This window comes from Dendropsophus ebraccatus, chromosome 2, assembly GCF_027789765.1.
Source record: "Dendropsophus ebraccatus isolate aDenEbr1 chromosome 2, aDenEbr1.pat, whole genome shotgun sequence".
NCBI lineage: Eukaryota > Metazoa > Chordata > Amphibia > Anura > Hylidae > Dendropsophus > Dendropsophus ebraccatus.
In genome coordinates, this window is record NC_091455.1 from 49,582,799 (window position 1) to 49,607,460 (window position 24,662).

Consider the following 24,662-nt stretch of genomic DNA (forward strand, 5'->3'; position numbering starts at 1 on the left):
CACTTCCACCCGACTTATACATATTACTTTGTGTTCACAGTTTTTTATATAATGCAGTTAGCTGTATTTGTTGGCCCGTTTATGTCCAACCTATGATTCCTGCTCCTGAGTCTCTTTTCTTAGACACCCGACAGGTCCTGCCCTGTGATCGCCAGGTTCCTTCTCCATCCTGAATAATGTCCCACTTTTCCACTAAATCCATTATATTTCGAAGAGGGTGACACAATCGCTTTGTCTTTTAAATGGATTATCTGGGGATTACATTACTTGCAGAAAGAATGACGAGTCCACGTGCAGCCGTCCAACGTCTCCGCATTACCTTTGGCCTTTAAAAAAAAAACAGTCATGTGATAATGACAATCTGCTTGGCTTGTAACGTATGGACTGACTTATTCATAAAACACTTGGGAAATTTGCGCCACAGCTTTTCTCTTCTCAATTAAGGAAAATGTGGATTCTGCATGTCTGACATTCTGTATCCCCATGAAGAACTACTGCTGGAAACGTACTGATAAGGCACATCAGATTCACACGGAGTATCCCCAGGAGAGATTTCCTGCTGTGAGCAGCACAGAATAAGTCAATTACTTTCACTAGATGGAAATTCATTACACATGATACGTGAAACACAACGTCATCCATTATATACGTGACCATTGGTCTCCCTCTGGTTCCAGTGATTCACAAAAGGGAACGATAAATTGACGAAAGTCGAAATTGCTGCAGAATTTTGTGTGCTGAAAAAATCTGCAAGGGAATACGGCACAAGGCAAGAACGTGGACTTACCCTGGGGGATTCAGAGACTGCCCTATCTCCCCAGCTCTGCTATTATGGTTTGGTTATACTGCAGCTGCAGTAGATATCCTAATAAGAAAGACCTCTTTAGGACGGCTGCCATGAACCCGCACGTTTGTTTTCATAGTATGGCCAAAATACTCAGATCTTCTGCGGTTCTGCTGAAATGGACTATATTATTTAATTTTAACTCTTATTACGGTTTTCCAAGAAGACAAAACATAATAATACAGTATATACAGAAGATGACACTGTTAAGGCAACTATTTGAAAGAAAGTAAGCAAATCACGCAATGTCCATAGTAAAGTTATACGTGACAGAAGTCTATGGCCCTGATCTTGTGGCCTAGTAAAGTCTCAATGCAGTATACCATTGTGTGATACAATGAGCACAAAAATGTCACAGGTGGCCAGTGCTTGTCATCCGAGGAATGGACTATAATAAAGGGCTTTTCTCAGACTTCTTTTTATTGGTGGCTTATTGTCAGTGGGGTCACAGACAGAGAAAGAACTTAGACTTGGATAAGTGCTTAGTGTAACCCCTTCATTGCTGCTTACACAGAAACATGCAAACTGTGCATTAACAATTCTCCGCCCACATGCCATCTACATCGGTGTAATTTTAAATCACGCCAAATAGACTGCAGTTTGCCCTCACCATGGAATAGCAGTAAGGACTAAGGGTTGAGCTGCGCTGTGATTGGCCAAGCAACCAGAGGAGTACTATGGGAGTACTACTGGCAAACAGCTCAGTCCTGGTCTCGCCCCCTGAAATGGAGAAAAATGGAGGAAATGAGAAATAGCTGGTCACCATCTGAGAGGCTCAATAACAGCAGGGAGAGCACTAAAATCACCTTGCCAACACTTTTAGCAATTTTTCTTTTTCGTCTATTAACGTTAAATGATCGAAAATCAGGGATTTTGAGAAGGACTAGCAATGATTTTATGGTCAGCTCAAAAGATCGATCAATGACACAGGAACAAATTTTTGTCAGTCATTTGATTGTTGCCTGCTTACACACGTAAAGATTATCGCTTAAATTCAAACAATACAAAGATATTTCACACGATAATCAGCCTGTGTAATAGGGCCCTAAGAGTGGATTATTAAGGACATGTCAATTCTTTGAGCGGAGAGGGGAGACGCACAACACATTACATTGAGAAACTGAGGAAGGTGAGATTCCGAGCGGAGTCCGCAATGGGGATTCTGCTTGGAATTTCCACCTCTTTTACTCAATGTGAACGGGCCCTTAAAAGGTTTTTTGGTGCAAAATGTACTGAGGAGCTACCACTGGACAGCTCATCAGTAATTGAATAGTGGGACCGCACCGATCAGCTGCTTGGCGGTGCAACAGACAGTGAACAGAGTTTGTCTCAGCTTTTATGTAGAGGTGGCGACCTGAAACTGCAGCTCTGGTCCCGTCTAAGTGAATAGGAGCTGCACTGCAGTTACACATTGTCAACGCTACACAATCAGGCCATGTTCACATGGTGTAAGATACCGGGTAACAGAACGGCCGGTGTCAGAGAAGATCATCCCAGCCACCTCTTAGTGAATCTGGCCGGCCGGGCTCCCGAATCTGCACCTGACGTACGAAATCTACACCTGCTTCCAGCAGGTATAGATTTTGATCATGATTTACACCTGTGAGCAGGCATAAATCATGATAAATGAGGTGCGGGATAAGGCCACGACTCCTTCCCGCCTTATCACGCCCCCGCAAGCTCTGCCAGCCCACCCATTGGGTGAGCGGGAGGCATACGCCAGGGAGAAGGGGCGAATCTGCACCTTCTCTCTGGCGTACGATTCGTAAATCCTCCCGTTTGTGTATACACTCCGGCTGAGATTCCATAGAGGGCAGCACTACATAAATTCTGTAGTAATCATAGCCGTTGTTGCAAATCGGCAACAACGGCCGTGATTACTACAGAACGTACGTAGTGTGAACATGGCCTCAATGGAGATAAAATCCGTTCACCATGTAGTGCAACACAAAATGGTGCGGGTGCTGGATGTCAGTACATTTTTCCTAGAAAACCCCTTTATTCTAAGAAATCCAGGTACTGTGGAAGGTCTGGTTACGGTGACCATGATAAAGAGTCAAACCCCCCTATATTACAGCAAGCAGATATGTGTTATGAAAAGACCAACTTGATTTGTATGGCTCATCCATAGATTCGAAGCACGCCGGCAGTGTTCTGCACAGATATTAGTACATCTGACTCTTTCTAATGAATTTTTTAGATTGGATTTGATGAATAACAGTGATGCAGACACCTCAGTCATCTCCCCATGTGTAGGAGGAAGATCCTTAAAATGTAATATGTTTTCTATTGACTGCTGAATTCCATGCAGTACAGTATACAGGTCTCTCACTTTAATTTTGGCAGGAAAGGCAATATTAACTAATTTTATTCTTGCAGACTGCCGGGTAGGACTCATCTGTGGGAAGCAGAACAAGAGCAAAATAATCTATTTTCACTCGCTTGCTTCTCACCCACACATGCCTCATACTGCTAGTCTGACATCAGCCTGCGAGCCAAGACACCACAGTAACAATACAGAACACAGTTCCTTCTAACTCAAACATCATATTGAATACTACATCCCTTTACAAATAAATACGGAGCGTACACCTCTTACTGTGTTTGTTTCAGATAGGCCGAGCAATAACTAAAACAGAGATATAAAAGGCACGCATACAATAGTCGGACAAAACAAGAGGCGCATAGTAGCCAAAGAAACCCTATTAATACAGATGGAGTGGAGTGCAGAACGTCAGGCACAGCAAAGGCCATAGCGTGACTAGCGGCATCAGCTTGAATCCTCCAGGGCTTTTCATTTCTAGGCTACCACTTTCAAGAGCAGTCAAAATGCTGATCTGACTCATCAAACCTGCTCAATGTAAGATGCCGGCAAAAATGGAAAATATTCACTGCAGGTCAGCACTCCAGCGCTGGAGCTCCAAGGCAATCGCTATGCATCCCAGGGAGGCAAACGTCCCAATTAACACCTTCATATATCATGTCAGAGCCTAGTAAAGCTGACCATATACAGGTTATATTGGCCCATAATGCAATTAGCAATCCGATATTTTTACTAACGGGACGCTGGTCGGTAAAGATATATTGTAAGGTGTCGGCAAACAGCAGAATAATTTCCTTCTAATTTCCAATAATTGACTGTTTTATTGTACTATATGTCCATTACCAATTACTCGCAGTAGCCAATAAAACATTCCAGTGGCATACAATAGGATAATGGAATAGTACAAACAGCTGTGTTATTCCATATAGCTGTATACTACAGTGGAAACATTATTATATATATATACACATACACTACCGTTCAGAAGTTTGGGGTCACATTGAAATGTCCTTATTTTTGAAGGAAAAGCACTGTACTTTTCAATGAAGATAACTTTAAACTAGTACTAACTTTTAACAAATACTCTATACATTGCATGTGGTAAATGACTATTCTAGCTGCAAATGTCTGGTTTTTGGTGCAATATCTACATAGGTGTATAGAGGCCCATTTCCAGCAACTATCACTCCAGTGTTCTAATGGTACAATGTGTTTGCTCATTGGCTCAGAAGGCTAATTGATGATTAGAAAACCCTTGTGCAATCATGTTCACACATCTTAAAACAATCTAGCTCGTTACAGAAGCTACAAAACTGACCTTCCTTTGAGCAGATTGTGTTTCTGGAGCATCACATTTGTGGGGTCAATTAAACTCTCAAAATGGCCAGAAAAAGAGAACTTTCATCTGAAACTCGACAGTCTATTCTTGTTCTTAGAAATGAAGGCTACTCCCTTCAGAGGATAGCACAAACAGGCTCTAACCAGAGTAGAAAAAGAAGTGGGAGGCTGCGTTGCACAAAGCAAGAAGATAAGCACATTAGAGTCTCCAGTTTGAGAAACAGACGCCTCACAGGTCCCCAACTGGCATCTTCATTAAATAGTACCCGCAAAACACCAGTGTCAACATCTACAGTGAAGAGGCGGCTGCGGGATTTTGGGCTTCAGGGTAGAGTGGCAAAGAAAAAGCCATATCTGAGACTGGCCAATGAAAGAAAAAGATTAAGATGGGCAAAAGAACACAAGACATTGGACAGAGGAATACTGGAAAAAAAGTGTTGTGGACGGATGAATCCAAGTTTGAGGTGTTTGGATCACAAAGAAGAACGTTTGTGAGACGCAGAACAAATGAAAAGATGCTGGAAGAATGCCTGACTCCATCTGATAAGCATGGTGGAGGTAATGTGATGGTCTGGGGTTGCTTTGGTGCTGGTAAGGTGGAAGATTTGTACAGGGTAAAAGGGATTCTGAATAAGGAAGGCTATCACTCAATTTTGCAACGCCATGCCATACCCAGTGGACAGCACTTGGAGCCAATTTCATCCTACAACAGGACAATGACCCTAAACACACCTCCAAATTGTGCAAGAACTATTTACAGCAGAAGCAGGCAGCTGGTATTCTATCGGTAATGGAGGGGCAAGCGCAGTCACCAGATCTGAACCCCATTGAGCTGTTGTGGGAGCAGCTTGACCGTATGGTACGCCAGAAGTGCCCATCCAACCAATCCAACTTGTGGGAGCTGCTTCTAGAAGCGTGGGGTGCAATATTTACAGCTTACCTCAACAGATTAACAGCTAGAATGCCAAAGGTGTGCAATGCTGGAATTGCTGCAAAAGGTGGATTCTTTTGAAGAAAGCAAAGTTTGATGTAAAAACAATGTTATTTCAAATACAAATCATTATTTCTTACCTTGTTAATGTCTTGACTCTATTTTCTATTCATTTCACAACGTATGGTGGTGAAGAGGTGAGACTTTTCATGGAAAACACAAAATTGTTTGGGTGACCCCAAACTTTTGACCGGTAGTGTGTGTGTGTGTATATATATATATATATATATATATATATATATATATATATATATACATACATACATACATATATATCAAGCTTTTTGTCCGCAGCATGTCCGTAGAGTTGACTAGCCTACCATAGACTGTATGTGGCTACAAGCTGTAGACTATGCTATTCTACTCCATAGATATATATTATAGTGATGCGGACCAAACACAGTCAAAAACCGATAGTGGCCGGAATGTATTTGTTTATGACATCATTTTCTTGTGGTAAACTGCGCAAGCTAATGAGTGAATTGGGTTTTAGACGATTTTCTCAAAATTATACTCCACAGAAAAAATTGAAAAATACTGACACACTCTAAACACTTTTCAATTCTGCCCAAAAAAGGGGCATGTCAGCATAGATCACATGCAGTCTCCGGTCATTGCTGTGATCATGGTTTATAGTGAGGACAGGTGCACCGCCACACCTGTACCCCCCCCCCTGCCCCACCAGTTGACTGATAGGGGGAGTTGGGTTCTAGACTTATAGGGGCACATTTATGAAGGTCTGCACCTAGTGTTTTTTGCACAAGGACCCCTGTGCGCAAAAACTGTGCGCTTTTTTTGCACCTTGTGCGCCATATGGGCAGAGAAGGTCAAAATCTATTAATATTTGCAAACAGATCAGCGGAAAAAAAAACAGGATAAAAATGTTTAGCCTGTTGTGCAGCAGCCTCCACTACATTGGATTTATCTACAGGTGTGCGCCTCTTGATAAATACAATGGCGCCAAACTGGGGGAATTTTAAATTAGTACAGTGCAAAAAAAAAAAAAAAAAAAAGCCACACATTAATAAATGTGCCCCATAGACTTACAATGAAGCCAAACCCCTGTTCTCAGTTGGAATGAGTTAAGCACATGGTTGCACAGTTCACCTTTCAAATAGATACAGATGATAAATTCCCCTATAGTTCGGTCTATTGAACTCTATGGCACGCCATAAGAAAGGTGGGGTATAATCAGAATACATTTTGTATCTGGTGGCTTTCTTACAAATATTTAGCTGATAGAACATATCCTAAGTGGAATCGGTTATAGGTATATGTCAGGGATATATACACCAGGGAATCATCTGACATATATCTTACTGTACATCACAGGTGTCAAGCTGCATCCCTCCCGCTGTTGCAAAACTACAATTCCCATTATACCTAAACAGCTAAAACTTTGGCTTTTGCTTCCCAGGCATTATGGGAGTTGTAGTTCAGGAACAGCTGACGAGTTTGACTCCCCTGGCTTAAATGGACACTGCCAGATGCAGAGATGCAGAGTATGCACAACCTTACACTACTGTTTGCTGTAACACAGGAATACAGGAATCTGAATGACATATCCTTAGAACGGTTTTATTACAATATAATAGATTTTCTTGGCGTAATCTTATTTACTCTAATATTGGTTTTCTCCAACCACCAGACTTTCATGTGATATCTTTATAATTCATATTTTCACTAATCCCTGCATCCCCGGCACATGACCTTGCTGACGCTTTTATGCCAGAATCTTAAGAATTCTGGATCAATGTGCTTGGGCTAATGTGATGTATCAAATGGATGTCAAGAAAGAACAAAGGAAATGTGATATTTGACTTCCTTTAAGGCTATTTCTGAAGCTAAAAATGAATGGCACAGGATATGTGATTTGTATAAGATACACCATCGGACAAGTGCCTGCAAATTCCCAAGTGCCTTGGATTATAAATAGCAGAACAGACGGTCTAATAAGATTTTTATTAAATTGCACCTTTTAAAGAACTCTCTGAAACCTGTATTCTCCAGTTACAAGTCCTATATAAGAGACATTTGGGCTAGGTAGAGACACATACCGGACCATGTTCTTTTTTCTAACTTGTTTCTATTTCTGACTCTCAATATTTGTGCATTACTTTGGGGCAGCCATCATCCCTGACCTGTTAACTGCATTTAGAAATACGCTTTATGGCAAGCCCAAAATACATAAACACAACAGATAGAAGGGTACCCCATTCACATGGAGGGGAGGCTGAGCGCTGAGCTTCAACTAATGTGTATGGTGTTGATCTATATACTGGTGTCACCTGTCCCTGTATGTGAAGATAAGTAGGGTACTGCTAAAAGGTTATATTTACAGGACAGAAAGTGTCAGCTTAAAGGGGTACTCCGGGTGGGAGGCACTTTTTCAGTATCGCCAGGGAGGGGGTGGATGAAGACAATGATGTCCACTTAAATCCCCGGCTCCAGCACTGGGGCCTGCATCATGCTGCTGCGGTCTCCGGCTGCCCACGTTTTAGACAGGACTTAAGACGTGGTGTTGGCAGGCCGCTCAGCCATTCAGGGACTATGGCAATGCCCCGCCTCTGCTGATGAACGACTGAGAGGCCCTGCCAACGTCACAAGTCCCATCTGAGATGTGAGCGGCCGGAGACCAGGGGACCAGTGCAGCATGATATTAGGCCTAATGGTCAGACTGAAAACTGCAAGATTTAAAGCTTAACTGTCATTTTTTTTTTTTATTGCAGAAATCAGTAGTATAAGCGATTTTAAGAAACTCTGTAATAGGTTTTATCAGCCAAAAAAAGCCTCCTTCTGTACTCAAAAAGCAATCTCCCAGCCTCCCCCCTGACTTCTTATCTGTGCATTATCAGGCAAACACGTCTTCATTACAGAGAAGCCAGTGAAGACGGGTTCTGCTCTCTCCATTGTAAGCCTATGAAGGGGGGAGGGGCTGAGGGAGATGAGGGAGCAGGAAGAGGTGACATGAAGGTCAGCTGTTTGTAGACTCTCTGGGCAACTAAAACGCAGGATTCAAGTTTCAGAAAGGTCAGTGCTTATCTATGAACTTACTGAGAGAAGATTGCAGGGTGTTGTGCTGTGCAGGACTGCTCCGTGCTCAGTCACTCCTAACAGCCCCTCCCCTCTCCATAGCCACATAATGGAGACAGAAATCCTGCTTTATCTGCAGTGAGGGGGGAGGCTGGGAGATTGCTTTTTCAGTCCAGAAGGAAACTCTTTTAGTACATAAAACCTATTACAGAGTTTCTTAAAAATCGCTTGAACTGTTGATATTTAATGTTTTCAAAAAAATGGCCCTGAAATGACAGTTACGCTTTTAGGCTGCGTTCACACTACGTATATTTCAGTAAGTATATGTATATTTCAGTCAGTATTGCAACCAAAACCAGGAGTGGATTAAAAACACAGAAAGGATCTGTTCACACAATATTGAAATTGAGTGGATGGCCGCCATTTAATGGAAAATATTTGCTGTTATTTTAAAACAACGGCTGTTATATTGAAATAATGGCAGTTATTTACTGTTATATGGCAGCCATCCACTCAATTTCATCATTGTGTGAACAGATCCTTTCTGTGTTTTTAATCCACTCCTGGTTTTGGTTGCAATACTGACTGAAATATACGTAGTGTGAACGTAGCCTAAGGATTATTTTGTAACGTAGATCATAAAATGGAAAGATCAAAAAACATCACCAAAAATTCTTGAAAAATGGGTTTAAGATAAAAGCTTGATTTAAAGGAGAGTTTACAAAAAAAAAAAAAATTCTTTCAAATCAACTTGTGCCGGAAAGAGCCAGAGATTTGTAATTTATTTCTATTAAAAAAAATCTGAAGTCTTTCAGTACTTATCAGTTGCTGTATGCCCTGCACGAAGTGGTAGAAGAGGTGGCAGCAGAAAGCACTGTGTCAGACTGGAAAGAATACACCACTTCCTGCAGGACATATAGCAGCTAATAAGTACTGGAAGATTTGAGATTTGAAATAAATTACAAATCTCTGGCACCAGCTGAACTGAAAGAAAAAAAATTGTGGTGAACAACCTTTTTAATCAACAGGTAATTGTCTGATGACACATTCCTTTTAACTCTGCATAGGTTTCTTAGGACTGAATAGTCACCATCATAGAGCGGTTACTTGTGGCACTTTTATTTCTGTAGTCTGTAGAAGAAGGCTGTGCCAATGCTCAGGGCTGGAGCCAGGAATTCTGGGTGTAAAGCTGCAGAATGTGATTTCTTTACTTATGTTTTGTGTTAGTTTATCTTGTTACCAATCCCTTGATGAAATCAAGTCATGAAATAGAGAGAGATGGGAATGTGGTATGAACTCAGTGACAGAAAGTCTATATATACTCCCCAGCCTGCTACTACTCACTGCTATAATAAGAAATGATTTCTATTCCTCATGATGGAAGCGGTTATAGTATTAATCTTGAAATTTGTTAAAGTTTATTGATGACATACTCAGGATTGGTCATCAATATAAGAAAGAGGGGGTCTGACTCCAAGAACCTCTGCTGATCAGCTGATCGAGGATGCTCACCGGAGCACTACTGCCTCTTCAATCAGCTGATCACCAGGGTTGTCAATAGTCAGACCCCTGCTGAGGTGATACTGAAAGTTGCCTGGGAGTCCTGTCTGTGAGACTGCAGAGCAGAAACACCATTGCTCAATATTAACCACAACCACAGACAGCGTAATGAACTGTCCTCAAAAGATGGTTTTAAGTTCCTGAAAGAACCATATCGTATGTAAACTGTAAAGTATAGGCCTAACTCTGGCCTAAAGTATGCTTTTAAAAAACCCTCTAAAGGTTTTGGCCACTTTATAGTAAAATTGTTCAGTGTACATTATTAGGCCATATTCACTCAACGTATGTTTTACATAAATCAAGGCCGTTGTTGCAATTTGCAACAACGGCCGTGATTTATGCAAAACATACGTTGCATTTCAATTAACTAAATCCCGGCTACAGCGTATACACATAGTATACACTCCGTCCGGGATTCCATCCGGCCGCACGAAAAACTGATTTGTCAGAAAAACAGAACCTGTCAGTTCACACAATGGAGCCTGCGGCTCCAGCTGCACGCTCCATTGTGTGCAGCTGTGAATTTGGATGCAGGCGCACCTGTATCCGAATTCAGCAGAAATGAAGATTATTCGGTCGGTACTGCGGTACCAGCCGGGATGATCTTCTCTGACACCAGCCATTCTGTTACCCAGCCGGGTCACAGAACGGCCAGTGTCTTACACCATGTGAACATGGCCTTAGTATATGTACTCACTGCACTTACTGACAGCAACTCCCTGTGTACTTCATATAGCTAAAATCAGACTCCCCTCTTCCAGGCTGGGCTGCTCTGTGGTGATTCTGTCCTTAAGATGGCCGACACGAAGGAACATGTGACCATGTCCAGCCTCCAGTGGCCACTACTGAGCCTGTATATGCCTATGTAGGACACTGGGGGGCGGGGCATGGTCCCATGCTCGTCCATGTAGGCCATCTTATACAGAATCACCACAGAGTAACAAAGCAGAACCTGGAGGAGGAGTGTCTGATTTTAGGTCTATGATGTACACAGGGAGCTGCTGTTAGTATATACAGTGAGTACACTTACTAATACTGTACACTGAACTATTTTACCTATAAAATGGCCCCTTTAGGCAGAAAAAAAACCATCAAGGATTTAGGGCCGCGGAATCCCGCCAGCCTCTGTGTCATACTAGCAGTCTATGGGAGGGCTTGCGTGCCTCCCCTCTGCGTGCCTCTCTGCTCAGAGAATTGACAAGTCAATTCTTCCGCGCGGAGAGAGGAGGCGCACAAGCCCTCCCAGGGCTCCAGACTAAAAAATTTACCTGGGAGCCATTGGCTCCTAACCTGAAAAATTTAGGCGCCAAATAGAATATTTGGTCGCCAACATTTTAAACCATGTAAAATTAATGTTATGTTAAATGGGACTTACTGTGTGCAGAGGCCACGGCAGCATCCTCCTCCTTTAGATCCTTTCTTTTCTTAGTTTGAAAACGTTCAACATGGAAACTTGCAACTTGACAACCATATACAGTCTGACTCAGTACTTCAGCTTCACTTGGCTAGCCTTTTAATGAGGCCTACTCTTCTGAACTTGAACTTAAAGGGAACCTGTCGACCCCCGTGCCGGGGTGACAGGCTCCCAACCCCCCTATACTCACCTCATCGCGCCGGGTCCCGCTTCTGAAGATGGTCGGGGTCACGGAGATCTCAGCCGCTGCAGCCCGGCGTGCGCTGAGAGATGAGTCCAACGCTCATAGAGAATGACGGGAGAGTCCAGCGCTCCGTCATTCTCTATGAGCGTTGGACTCATCTCTCAGTGTGCGCGTCAGGTTGCAGCGGCTGAGATATCCGTGACCCGACCATCTTCAGAAGCGGGACCCGGCGCGATGAGGTGAGTATAGGGGGTTCTAACGGGGGTTGGGAGCCTGTCACCCCGTCACCGGGGGAGACCGGTTCCCTTTAAAAGCTTGCAACAGTCTATACATACTGAGCTAGACTTATGACTGCAGCCATAGTGACCCCCCACAAGATGTGTATATAAATAGATATATCTCTCACCTAGTGACTAATGCAAGTGACCCCCTACAATACAGACACCTGAGGGGCCCTGATAATAAGAATTGTGCATATATCTATCTCCCAGTGTCTGCAGCCAGTTTGCCCTACACTTATAGATGGCCCCCTCCCCTTATAGATGACCCCCTCTACCCCCATTATAGATGCCCCCTCCTCCACCCCATTATAGATGCCCCCACCTCCCCCCCATTATAGATGCCCCCTCTCCCCCCCCCCCATTATAGATGTCCCCTCTTCTCCCCCCCTTATAGATACCCCCTCCCCTTATAGATGCCCCCTCTCCCCCCCATTATAGATGCCCCCTCTTCTTTCCCCCTTATAGATACCCCCTCCCCTTATAGATGCCCCCTCTCCCCCCCCATTATAGATGCCCCCTCTTCTCCCCCCCTTATAGATACCCCCTCCCCTTATAGATGCCCCCTCTCCCCCCCCATTATAGATGCCCCCTCTTCTCCCCCCCTTATAGATACCCCCTCCCCTTATAGATGGCCCCCTCTCCCCCCCTTGAAGATGGCCCATCTTCTCCCCCCATTATAGATGCCCCCCTTCTCTTGCCCCCATTATAAAGCCCCCCCCTTTCCTCTATGCTAAGCAATATTTAAAAAAAACAAACACACAAACTCACCTGACAACCCGCTCCCCCGGCGATCCTCTTCTTCTTCGGACGCTGTCCCCGGCTGATGCGCGGCTGCCGGGGGTGTCCCGTCCTATCCCCGGCAGCGCGTCGCGTCAGTGAGCTCCCTGTACGCTGGGGCTGTGACTTCTGACACAGGAAGCGTCTCTGACGCGCGCTTCCTGTGCCGGAAGTCAGGGCCCCAGGCAGCTCACTGATGCGCCGCGCTGCCGGGGAGAGGACGGGACACCCCCGGCAGCCGCGCATCAGCCGCGCATCTTAAAGAGACAGCGCGCCGCCGCCGGGGCCAGTCGCAAATGGCGCCCAGATTAATAAATCTGGGCGCCATTTGCAAAATGTCAGTCGCATTGGCGACCATTTTGGTCGCCATCTGGAGCCCTGCCTCCCATAGACTGCCAGTATGACACAGAGGCTGGAGGAATTCCGCCACAGAGAGTTCCGCCGCAGAATTCCACCAGTTTTACTCCGTGTGAACTGGCCCTTACGGCAGAAAACAAGACCACTAACCCCGAGAAGCCTTAATGAAGATTCTCTTTCTCAGGATTGTTGTTGGGCCTTTAGTCTGTAATGACCAAGTGTCTGTATAGGATTGGTGTGTTTTTTTTACGGTGGGGGGGATGGTGTCAGGAGGTGGATGAGTACTCCACTATTATGGCATCAGCACAGCTTTGATGTAAAAAGTAATTGTGTTGATGAAAAGACCCCTTTAAATAGTTTTTTTCAATTTCTTAAAGTAAATTAATAGGATTGAAAAGCTTTTCTATTATTTTATGATTGGTTTTGACCTCTGAGGTGCCCAGTGATAATGAAAATGATACAGAGCGTGTGTGGTGCTCCACCCGGTCACTGCTTTTTCCACATTACTGGAGCTGGAAGCACCAAATAACCAATTAACGCAGAATAAGGCTATGTTCACACAGCGTAAAAGTCTGTACTTTGTACGCCTAGGAACACCCCATGCTCTTCTATAGGATCCCGGCCGGAGCGTATACACATAGTATATGCTCCGGCCGGGATCCCATACGGCGACGCAAACAACTGACATGTCAGTGTTCTGTGGCCACAATTCAGTGAATAGCGGCTGCAGATTGCTCTGTCAGTTCACACAGAGAAGCGAGCGGCTCCGGCCGCTTGCTTCATTGTGTGCTGTGAGGAGTTCTGATGAGGGCGCGCGGTGATGCGCCCGCATCAGAACACTGCGGCAGGAAAGATCTTTTTAGAGACCGGCTGCTTCATGACCCGGCCGGGTCACGGAACAGCCGTTCTCATACACCATGTGAACATGGCCTAATGCAGGAGGGGATGCAGTGCCAAACCAGAACTGCAGCCTCTCCATTCACCTCCATTCATTCTCGCTCTGTTTCCAATTGATCATAAAGCTATGGTATACCCTAGCAAGATGAGAATAAATGTTTCTATTGGCTACATTTTACAGTTTCAGTAAGCCAAAATCAGGTGTGGAACATAAATGGAGAACATAACAGAAAGATTTTCACCTCTCCATGTTTTGGACCCACTCCGGGTTTTGGCTTTCAGATACTGACCAAAATACTACATGTAAAAGTGGCCATTACATGGCTCCAGTTACCTCTTAACATATTTCACGGTCCTTCTACCTCTCAACATATTTCATGGTTCTTCTACTCCACTTTAATAGCTATAACACATTGAGATATCTGGTGCATTATACAGAATTCAACCAGGAGACACATTCTTCAATTCATAAATCATTAGAGTGAAACAAGATATACTATATAGTAACACATATATGAACACATGCCATTTAAACCCTAAATGGACACTGTTGTTCTTCCATCCATGTGATAGCTTATGTGATGTTTGATATCTTTGTAAATTACTTCAATTACCAAAAAGGACTCTTTATGTAAAAAAAAAAAAAGCTCTAATCTATTGGCTATCCTGCCAGTTCCCTGTTCAGCCGCTTCTTGGTGCTGGGGCTGTGATGTTGCAGGCCTGCCCAGCCAATCAGCAACTAAGGGGAAACTCCGCTGCAGCTGCTGATTGGCTGAAGGGGCCTGCAACATGACAGCCCCAGCACCGAGAAGTGGCTGAACAATAGACGGAACAGCGACGGCGCTGGAGCCAGGTAGGTACGTTTTTTGTTAAAACAGCCCATGCCCAGTCGTATACTAAAAAAAAATAACACCGTTTGCCCATAATACATCTTTAAGGTGCTCATGCATCTTCAATAGCTTTTGGCTATGGATTCGTTTGGCAGACAGCTATGTCAATAAATTCATATATATGTGAATGTTTGTCCCAATAAATTTAAGACGGTCAACCAGTCCCATCGAAAACAGCAGGTTTTACTGACTTTTGACTAAGGTGTATGGGGGCCTTGACTTAGACCAAATAATTTGATCCAGAGAAAGGTAAAATAACACTTTTCTGGCTAGGTGTACCTTCTGACTGTGCCTCCCTGGTTCAAGTGACTTTCATGCTTCCCTCAATTTAGGTCCCATTATGGTCAAGGCTAGCGTAATGAAACCAGCACTTTACACACTTACCTAAGTAAAGTGAAGCATTGTCCTTCTTAACATTGTCATCCAAGTAGGTTGGGCCCAGAGTGTAGATTGGAGTGGATCCCATGCCAATGAGAATCTGAGCACAGATGAATAAAGCTACATAGAGAGAATGGTCTTTTCCACCTGAGTCTCCGGGACACATGGACTCTAAGGAATCTTTGGCGGTCGTGTTGCCGTTTGTGCACAACCCTTCATTTGAAACCGAAGAGTTCAGCTCCTGAATTTGATATGGTGGAGAAATAAAATGAGGTAAGGAGAACAGAGCTGCTCCAACAGCGATAAACAAGCCGCCTATGGCGAGCCAACGTGGTCTACGTCCTCGTCCACCAAAATAACTGATAAAAACCACCACTAGAAGGCTGCCGATATCGAAACAGCTCACCAAAAGACCAGACTCGGAGCTCTTCAGACTATACCTTCTTTCAATGGTTGTTATCACACTACTTAGGTAACCAGACACCATCAATGACTGGATGAAAGTCAAGAAACACATGCAGACTAGAAAGCATCGAGAATCTGTCAGTGCTATGCCAAGGCCTCGGCTACTTTTTATTGTAGAGAGTGTTACTGATGGAGAAATGCCTTTTTTATTGTTGAGAGTGCCGCTGCATTCTGCTCTCTCTGCACTTAGAAATCCAGACGCTGCAAAAGAAAAGATCCTAGAGGAAGGTGCACTGCTTTGAGATGACATGGTTCTGTGATGACCACATTTCCAGTTTGATTCTCTTTGACTATGTAAAAAACTTTTTTTCCCAATAACAGCCGTCTGTGACGTATTGACCACCGTTGGGTCGAGTTCTTGAAGGTGCGACTTACAAAAACCATTTAGGACAGGCAAACTCAGTGACCTGTAAGTGTCATTTTTCTCCATAGGTTCTGCTTCTTCATCATGACGACCATCACTAGAGTGGTAAGTGACGCTAAATAGTTGCGGATTGGGATCTTCCAGGGCCATGGCCAAAAACTATTCCTCGTTACAATGACTAAAATGTGAAATGATATAAAAATGTATTGAAATATTAATTTCATCATCTAAACCATTTCACTGAACTTCATGGCTTATCTTCCCTATAGAACAGCAGTGATCCCGCACGGGGCTTCTACTATCCATAAAGGTGATATAATGAACTTAATAGTCTTTAGAATAGATGTCCTCGGGATTAACAGAAAAACAGCCAAGCAGCTGTCCCTGCGCTGAATTCCTGTAAACTCTTCCATCCGGATAAGATGTTGATCAACAAAGAAGAGGCTTTAGAAGAGATGAGGCCTCAGGCTGGGATACAATACGTTGCCATTCTGCAATCCCCATCATCTTTCACATCTCTGGTTCCACCACAGACAGCAGTTCTTTCGTCCCCATTGTCTCCAGTAAATGTCTCCACTGGCAATTGTGCTGATCTGTAATGCAGAGAGAAAAAGCAAAGAAGGTCAGCGCTGTGCTTCTGTCAGCAAAACCCGGCCGAGGCTTATGGGAATCTTAAGTGCTATATGTGCTAACTCTTCTATATTTCACAAAATTATTAAAAAGAAGTACATGATCCGCAAAGAGAAAAGTTTCACATGACAAGTGCAACCGGTAATCCACAGTACAGCAAATAAGGTAGGTAAATAAAACTAAGGGGAACACCTTCCAATACAGAATCAGGGGAGGGGGGCATTTTTATGGCCGTATTTTCCAACAGGATTCTGGGCTCTTTAAACTTAAAGGATTTATCTAGTGCTATAAAAACATGGCCACTTTTTTTAAGAGACAACACGACTCTTGTCTACAGTTCAGGTTCGGCTTGCGATTAAGCTCCTTTCATTTCAATGGAACTGAGCAGCAAAACCCGCCCAAGCGGGGGACAAGAGGGGTGCTGTCTCTGGAAGAAAGTGGCCATGTTTTTGTAGCGCTGGATCACCCCTTTAGGCTCCCCACATGTGACACTTCCGTATTATGGATCCAAATCCGGAATTTGCTTTCATAATGGAGAAGCAAAGATTTGCATGTATTACACTTGCCTGTAGAAGAACATAGTTTTACATTCATTTTACAGCTCTAGGCCACGTTCACACAACGTATCATTTGTATTTATCAAAGCCGTAGTTGCATAGAAAGCATTGGAGTTTATCCATATAGGGGAATCCACCTGGTCAACTTATATTCTGCATCGGTTTTTCACACACAGAAAAAAACATTTCGATTTATACATGAACTCATGGTAAAACAATACCCACAGACATGTACCAACCAATCGTTTGGCCTTTTTACATACATTAGAATTCATGAAAACCTACAACCTAAGGCTGATTATCATTCTATCATTTCTTTTCATTGAACAAACAAAGACAAGAACATGCTGTTACCAAAAGCATTTACAGATCATTTGGTACAAATTTGCAGCAAACAATCACTATGTCAAGTAGAAGTCAGACATATCGATCACTATAAATTATAGCATAGTAAATGCTAGTGGTGATGTTCAATTTTGTCTGTTAGAAAGTGATAACTCTATAAAAGAGAAACAAAAACAGGAAACCAAAAGGTATAGGGAACAAGGGGGGGAGGGGGGTATACAGATGGGTATTTGCCATAAATAGAGGAGGACAATGGAGTACAGTATACATCTACTCCAACCATACCAGAGCACCATCTCTGTGCCAAAAATACAGTATAAGGATATGTGCACACTAGGGAATTTCCACCAGGCGACCTCTGCTTGAAGTTTCACCCCTGCCATTGTCTCAATGATATTTGCTAGGGGATTCTGCTGTCCGCCTAACGAACTGACATGTCAATTTTTTTGGGCAGACAAATATCATTGAATCTATGTAACGGGCAAAACTTCAAGACGAGGCCGCCCAGTGAAATCTACTTGAAGTCTTGGCAAAATACCCTTAAGGCAGTATAAAAGCAGTAAAAATACACCATAGCTCTCCCATAGTCCAGGCCCGGGCAGAACAGGTTAAGGGATGTAAAGAAGGGGTATCTGGTGATGATATCGGAGTAGGCATCTCTGTAGGATTAAATTTCCGACGTGTAGCCCATGGGAACCATATTTTGGAGAATTTCGTATGTGATCTATGCTCCCAGTACGACAAGTCTTCTAGTCTATAGCTCTGATCAATTTATGCAATCCGACTAGTATTGAGAGGGTGGTGTCTAGTTTTAGAGGTTGGTGCCAATATTAGCCTAGCTGCAGGCGGAGCAGCGCCTTCATGTAATATGGGATTGCTTTGGGCAAGCATAGGAGAAGACATACCTCAGGTGAAGGAGTTATATGGCAACCTGTAATATTAATGATAAGGGGGAATACTTCGGCCAAAAAAGGCGACACCTTAGAGCACTGCCACCACAAAGAAAAATATGTGCCCGTATCGCAACTGCATTTACAGCAGGTGGTTGGGTATGAACTATCAATCAAGTTTTTAAGGAGTCATTTACCACCTGGTAAGGGTTTTAAACCCATTCTCCTGAAGCCTAATGTATCGTGACACTATTGGTATATATGTGGGCTAATAAATGGCTAGTTTTACACACAGCAGTTTTTGAGAAAAGGCCAGAAGTGGATCCAATAGGAAGCAGAAGTTTAAAGGGGACCTATGAGCTGATATGCCCCTATTGCACAGGAGACGCCTCAGTGCAGTTAGTCGTGTGTTCCACGGCCCGATGAGACCTAGGAGCATTGCCCCACCCCCATAGCGCCAATACGGGGTACAGAACGGTGCTATGGGGGTGGGCAGTGCTCTTAACGGGAGCCCCAGTGCTCCTAACGGTCTTACTGGGCCAGGGAGCAATCTGGCTTTGGCACAAAAACTACAGTGGGAGTTCTCCAAAAAACTACAGTGTGTGAAATCAGCCTAAATGCTATAACTGTTGCAATAATGATCCTGTATACAGATAGGGAAAACTTCCAAAATATCAAACATCACTGCAGCCTGATCATCATGATGAGGGGGTGTCTTTCCGTACCCTGCTAAGGGTTGAGGGAATAAGGATCTGATTCATGTTCTAACCCAAAGGAACATCTCTGGAGAGACCTAAAAATGGCTGTCCACTCCCCATCCAACCTGAGAGAGCTTGATAGGATCTACAGAAAAAAAATGGCAAAAAATCCCCAAATCCAGGGGTGGGGAGCAAACCTTGTGGCATCATATCCAAGAAGCTGGTATCACTGCCAAAGGGGCTACTACTAGTGCAGACGAAAGGATCTGAATCAATGAAATATTTTAGTTTTTCCTTGTGATTAAATTAGCAGAAATTTCAAACATTTTCTTTTCACTAGTCTTTTCATTAAGGGGTATTGACTGCAGAATGATAGGGGGGCCTGAATTTAGCCCAAGACCACAGCATAACATTTGAAAAAATCAAGGAGTATTATAGTGAAGTGAACTTCGAGCATGGTCAGATTCATCTAAACCCGAGCGTGCAGCATTTGATTACCGGTAGTGAAGAAGTTGGATGCAGCCCTAAGGCTGCCTGGAAAACATGGATACAGCCAAAGGCTGGAGAAATGCCTCCCAACACCATTACTGCCCCACTGCAAAACCAGTCATGCTGGAGGATGTTTTAGGCAGCAGAATTTTCTCAGTGCTCAGTGTGAACCTGCTCTTATTCATGAAGAGCACAGGGCGCCAATGTGGAATCTGTTGATCCTGGTGTTCTCCAGCAAAGGGCAATCACCCAGCATGGTGATAGGCTTTAAGCACAACAGCGGCTTGTGGATATCATGCCCTCATACCATCCTCATGGAGTCTGTTTCTGACAGTCTGAGCAGACAGTGAGCTGCCAACATCTTGATCCAACAGTGCGTGACTAGGATCACACCATGTAAAAATGATGGCCGTCTTTCATAACATCGTCCATCATTGTGCAAATAATGTTCCATATATTTTTCCATAGTGGGAACCTAACCTATCAGTGTAGAAGAAAACCGTTTAAAGGCAGTAAACAACAAACAAGGTTGTAAAAGTAACGTTTATTCACCCATGAAATCTTTGTGCAACATTTATAAATACAGTGGTGCCTTGGATTACGAGCGTAACTCGTTCCGGGACCGCGCTTGTAATGCAAATCCACTCTTACACCAAAGCAAAATTTTCCATAAGAAATCATAGAAATGCAGATAATTGGTTCCACACCCCAAAAATAATGATTTATTATTCTAAATAACATGTAAAACAGATGAAACAAACATTTAGAAACAGCAGAATATGTGATATTATAAGTTACTGTACAGTAATGGAGAGGATGGGAAACACAAGAGCTGAGAGAGACTGCAGGGAGCAGGAAGAAATGAGCAGGGCAGATATGGGCCCATACATACAGCACTCTCTATCCAGGGAGAGAGGGGTTACAGCTATGTAGAGATTACCTCCACAGTCCTGTCCCCTGATGCAACCCCCAGCCTGAAGTGGATCTGCTATGATTTGGAAGGTGGGGGAGACTTCCTGGGTCAGAGTACAGTGCTGTAGACCCTGCTATGCAGACCATGCCCCGCCTCCACTCACGCTCCCACCCAGTACAGGGAGCTCTTAAACCAAAGCAATGCTCTTAAAGGCATGGAGCTATGGAGACCCGCAATGGAGAACATCTCCTCAGCATTAGCAAGAGTGCGGGCTTCAGCTCATCAGCTCCTTAACCTGCTACGGCATTAAGAAAGTACATAAGCCACAACGTGGGGGTGACTGGAGGAGAAGACTTTTACACAAGGAAGCAGAACTCATTTTTAAACTGGATACTAGAATACCACATGGTCTAAATTACAAAAATGACTTGCTTTTCCATTACAGATAATTTGACACAACTCTAGTGTGAATTAGGTCCTATTCACAGTTCACGTTTCACGGTATATGCTGTTTATGTGCAATTAGCCTTGTATTTGATACTCATCTATGCATTGTTTATTATATTATTCTTTACTTATTAATATGTTTTGATATTACATGTATTTGTTGTCCACCAGCCATATTAGCATGCAGTGACGTAAACTCCACATTTGCTTAATTTAACTAATTTGCATGTTATGACGTATGGAGTGTGGATTGGTCCACATTAGCTTTTAATCCCACTGGTTCTTTCAGTCTCATATGTGACCATGATTAAGTGCGGTAGCGTGAAACGCATTGGTTTTAATGAATTTTTGTAAATTAAAAGTTATGTTTTAACTTCACCCTCATGATCTGGGAGTGCTGGCCTACTCACAACTCACCTACTAATTCAATGATCTTAAACCAAGTCACAATTTTGAAAAACTGTGAGTTCTTAAACCAAAATGCTCTTAATCCAAGTTACTCTTAAACCAAGGTACCACTGTGTGTGTATATATATATATATTTATATATACACACACACTCAATGACTATACAATGTAATCTCCTCTGCGGCCATATCAGAGGGTGTATCTACTCTATATAGGGCTAAATTGGGCACAGTTTTCCCATAGGTCTATGCACACTACTTTTACTATGTGTCGCTCTCTATATCATGTTATGTTTTGGTAATTGTATAAATATAAATGTAAGAAGGGTAAAATAAATATGTTTATATGAAAGGGAACTTGTCATCATGGAGGAAATCCTGAAGTAACATCCCGGGTCAGTAAGGATTTGGGGTGTCTCACTGTTTGGGGTAAAGCTGACACAGCACACTCTATGTGCTCTATAATAGACCATGTACTGCATAGGAAGGCTCTATATATAGCAGCTATGTAAGGATAAGAACACTTCTAGCTATGTATGCTTATCTACAGGGAGAGATGGTGCCTTATGGAATTCTGATCTGTCACCAGAGCACTTAGCATTACTTCCATAGCTGCTCGCTATATCTGATACTAAAAGGAGTCAACATATATGTATTTTCCCATACAGTAGGTTACTATGACGATCTGGTTACACATATAGGAAAGTTACTTCCAAGGACATCATAATGCATATGAGTTTTTAACGATGACTGATGTTACATTATATTCATATGCAATCCAAAATGGACGGTCTAGTGGACACATTCCCCTATGTGCGTCAGTGCCATCCCAGATGGAAATGCCAGATGCAACAAGCTGGATCTTTTGTACCCAACATCCCATAGTGGGGTATGGCACCGGACCTATGGACCATCCGAGCATGGGTTCCCCATGAAGCATTTCATGATGCAGCACACCAGATGGGAAATATGCCGGATGAATGGAAACAAGCTCTTACAATGCCCCGGCTATATACAATGGTCTGTACGGAGGGAGACCTGTTCTTCTTCTCACGTTACTTTGAATGTCAGGGGGCAAGGCAGACTCATTGCAGATTATGACTTCCCTATTGAAGGTAACTGGAAAAATCTGCAGCATAGCCACCAAATCTGAATATACCCTAACACAATGACTGATAAAGCATGTGACTAGGATATGCCATCCCAAGCTGGTGTCCAGGTAGGGGGTATGTGCACAAGGGCAAAAACCTTGATAGCGTGCCATTGCCTTATCTGAGCCACAGCCAGCACATGGAGGGGAAGCACTGAAGCGTCCATTGACTTTAATGGGACCTTCAGAGCATAACCACATTGAAGGCAGGATAAGTCAGTCTTTCAAGCAATTGCCGTCTACCACTGAAGTCAATGGGGTCATCTTTTTTAAAATGACAAAATCAGCCTGTCAAACACTACATGGTTAGTATCTGTGTGAATGTGACAGGTAGCCTGCAGATCTGATGCAGATTTTGACTTTCATATAAAAGTTAATTGGGAAAATCTGCAAGGTATCTTCCACATGTGAACATACCCTATACAGTAACTCAAGAAGATGACTGTGATGTCCCATCTGCCAGAGGTAAAGAGGACATGGTGATAATGAGCCGGCAATAAATAAACATGTCTCCTTGGCATGCCCCGTAAGAAAATGCCCGTCTCTTGTATACATCCATGGCAATGACCCAAGGCCATCTGTTCTCAATCCAAGGACAATACAATAAAGAAGTCTATGAATTACATAGCTCTCCGGGCTAACATCCATGTCTTATGGCATCCCAGCAGACAAAAGGACAGGTGCTTAGTTGTCTATGCTCTCCTTGAGATGGACCATGTCGGATCAGAAGAAAACTCACCTAAGTGTCCTGCTAAAGGCTGAGCATGACGGGTCACTGGGGTCATAGGGAGTGATGGGGAGCCTGCCATTCATTGTAAGGGAAGCCTAGGGCTCAGTACTAACATCCATCTCCTGGAAGCCGTGGCTACGACTTGACTTTGCTGTTGATCTTCAATAGCCCTGACCATCTTCTCTTTCCTCAAGACTAAGGTGGTCATATAAAGTGTTTTGGCAGGTTGTGCAATGGAGATGAGAGTCGGGGCATGGTAGGACATAGCGAGAAGGAGAAAGTAACCCAATAAGGTGACAATGTATTAGGGAACACGCTGTGACGGCTGTGCAGGAAACCCACCCAGCTCTGCTATGTCAGTACTACAGCTGGCTGACCAGCTGCAGCCATGCAAGGGTTAAGCCCTATGGTGTAAAGTGAATGCCCCATCTGTCCTGTGTACAATAAGGTGCCCAATCAGGGGCTGCATGGCAGCACAGCCCACCAGTGCCAGCATTGCCCCCTTTGTTCCCTGCTCCATGTAATCCCATCCTCAGCTCGTGCCTTTGTCTCATCCCCCTCACTTACAGTAGTGGGAGGCAGGACGGGACGGATCGTTACCATGGCGGAGTCACGCTGGAGAATACGTGCACTTTAGTATAGAGTTAGGGGGCAAAGTAAGTGAAGAAAACAGAGATGTAGCAGAGCTGAACTACTCACCGTGCGAGCCAGTGTCCGCCGTGTGTGCACAGTCACCATGCGGGCTCCGCCGGGCACAGGCGCTTCTATGGGCAGAGGAAGCAGCGGCAGCCCTGAGCCTGGATGCGGCGCCCCCGGCCCCGGTCCCGTTATCCCACCGGACAAGGGCTATCTCCGGCCACACATCCACTCTTCTGCCTCGCAATCTGCTCTAGTGGGATGCAAGGGGCAAGCGCAGCCCAGGCAGCCAATCAGAGAGAGGAGCGCGGTGACCGTCAGCCAATCAGCGCGCCGCATTCCCATTGTCCGTCTGTTCTCTCCCGACCCCTCCCCACCTGCTATGAGAGGCCCCGCCCACCGCTGGTGCTCAGAGCTGAGTGACATCTGACAGTGCGGAGGGACCCCCGGCGCCTGGAGAGTGGGGGGGCTGCGGATCGGGATCTGCTCCTAGCAATTCCTGCTGAACTGAAAGATAGAATCCTCATTTTATTGTTTGTAATAGCCATATTGTTTTATCAGGACCCCAGACAATCCACGAATTATTTTTTTGAAAGATCCCTTAAAGATCTCTTCAAGTGTAGCTTGAAAAGATTTTATTTATTTTTTTTAAATCTACCTGGTTTTGTTAGATT

At 44.0% G+C, this 24,662-nt stretch overlaps 1 protein-coding gene across 2 annotated transcripts in view; it reads right to left on the minus strand.

Moving 5' to 3' along the window:
• The window catches only part of SLCO5A1 (solute carrier organic anion transporter family member 5A1), a 76,736-nt gene extending 52,505 nt beyond the window's left edge, over positions 1–24,231 (minus strand). Inside the window, exons 1-2 of one of the 2 annotated variants that reach the window (XM_069959973.1) lie at positions 24,052–24,231; positions 15,274–16,689 (exon numbers count right to left, since the gene is read on the minus strand). In XM_069959973.1, coding sequence (XP_069816074.1) covers positions 15,274–16,246 — 973 coding nt within the window. In that variant the 5' untranslated portion in view covers positions 16,247–16,689; positions 24,052–24,231. Of the gene's footprint in view, positions 1–15,273; positions 16,690–23,361; positions 23,532–24,051 lie in introns of those variants that run through there. The other variant, XM_069959974.1, reaches the window with a different exon arrangement.
• Positions 24,232–24,662: the final 431 nt, after the last annotated feature.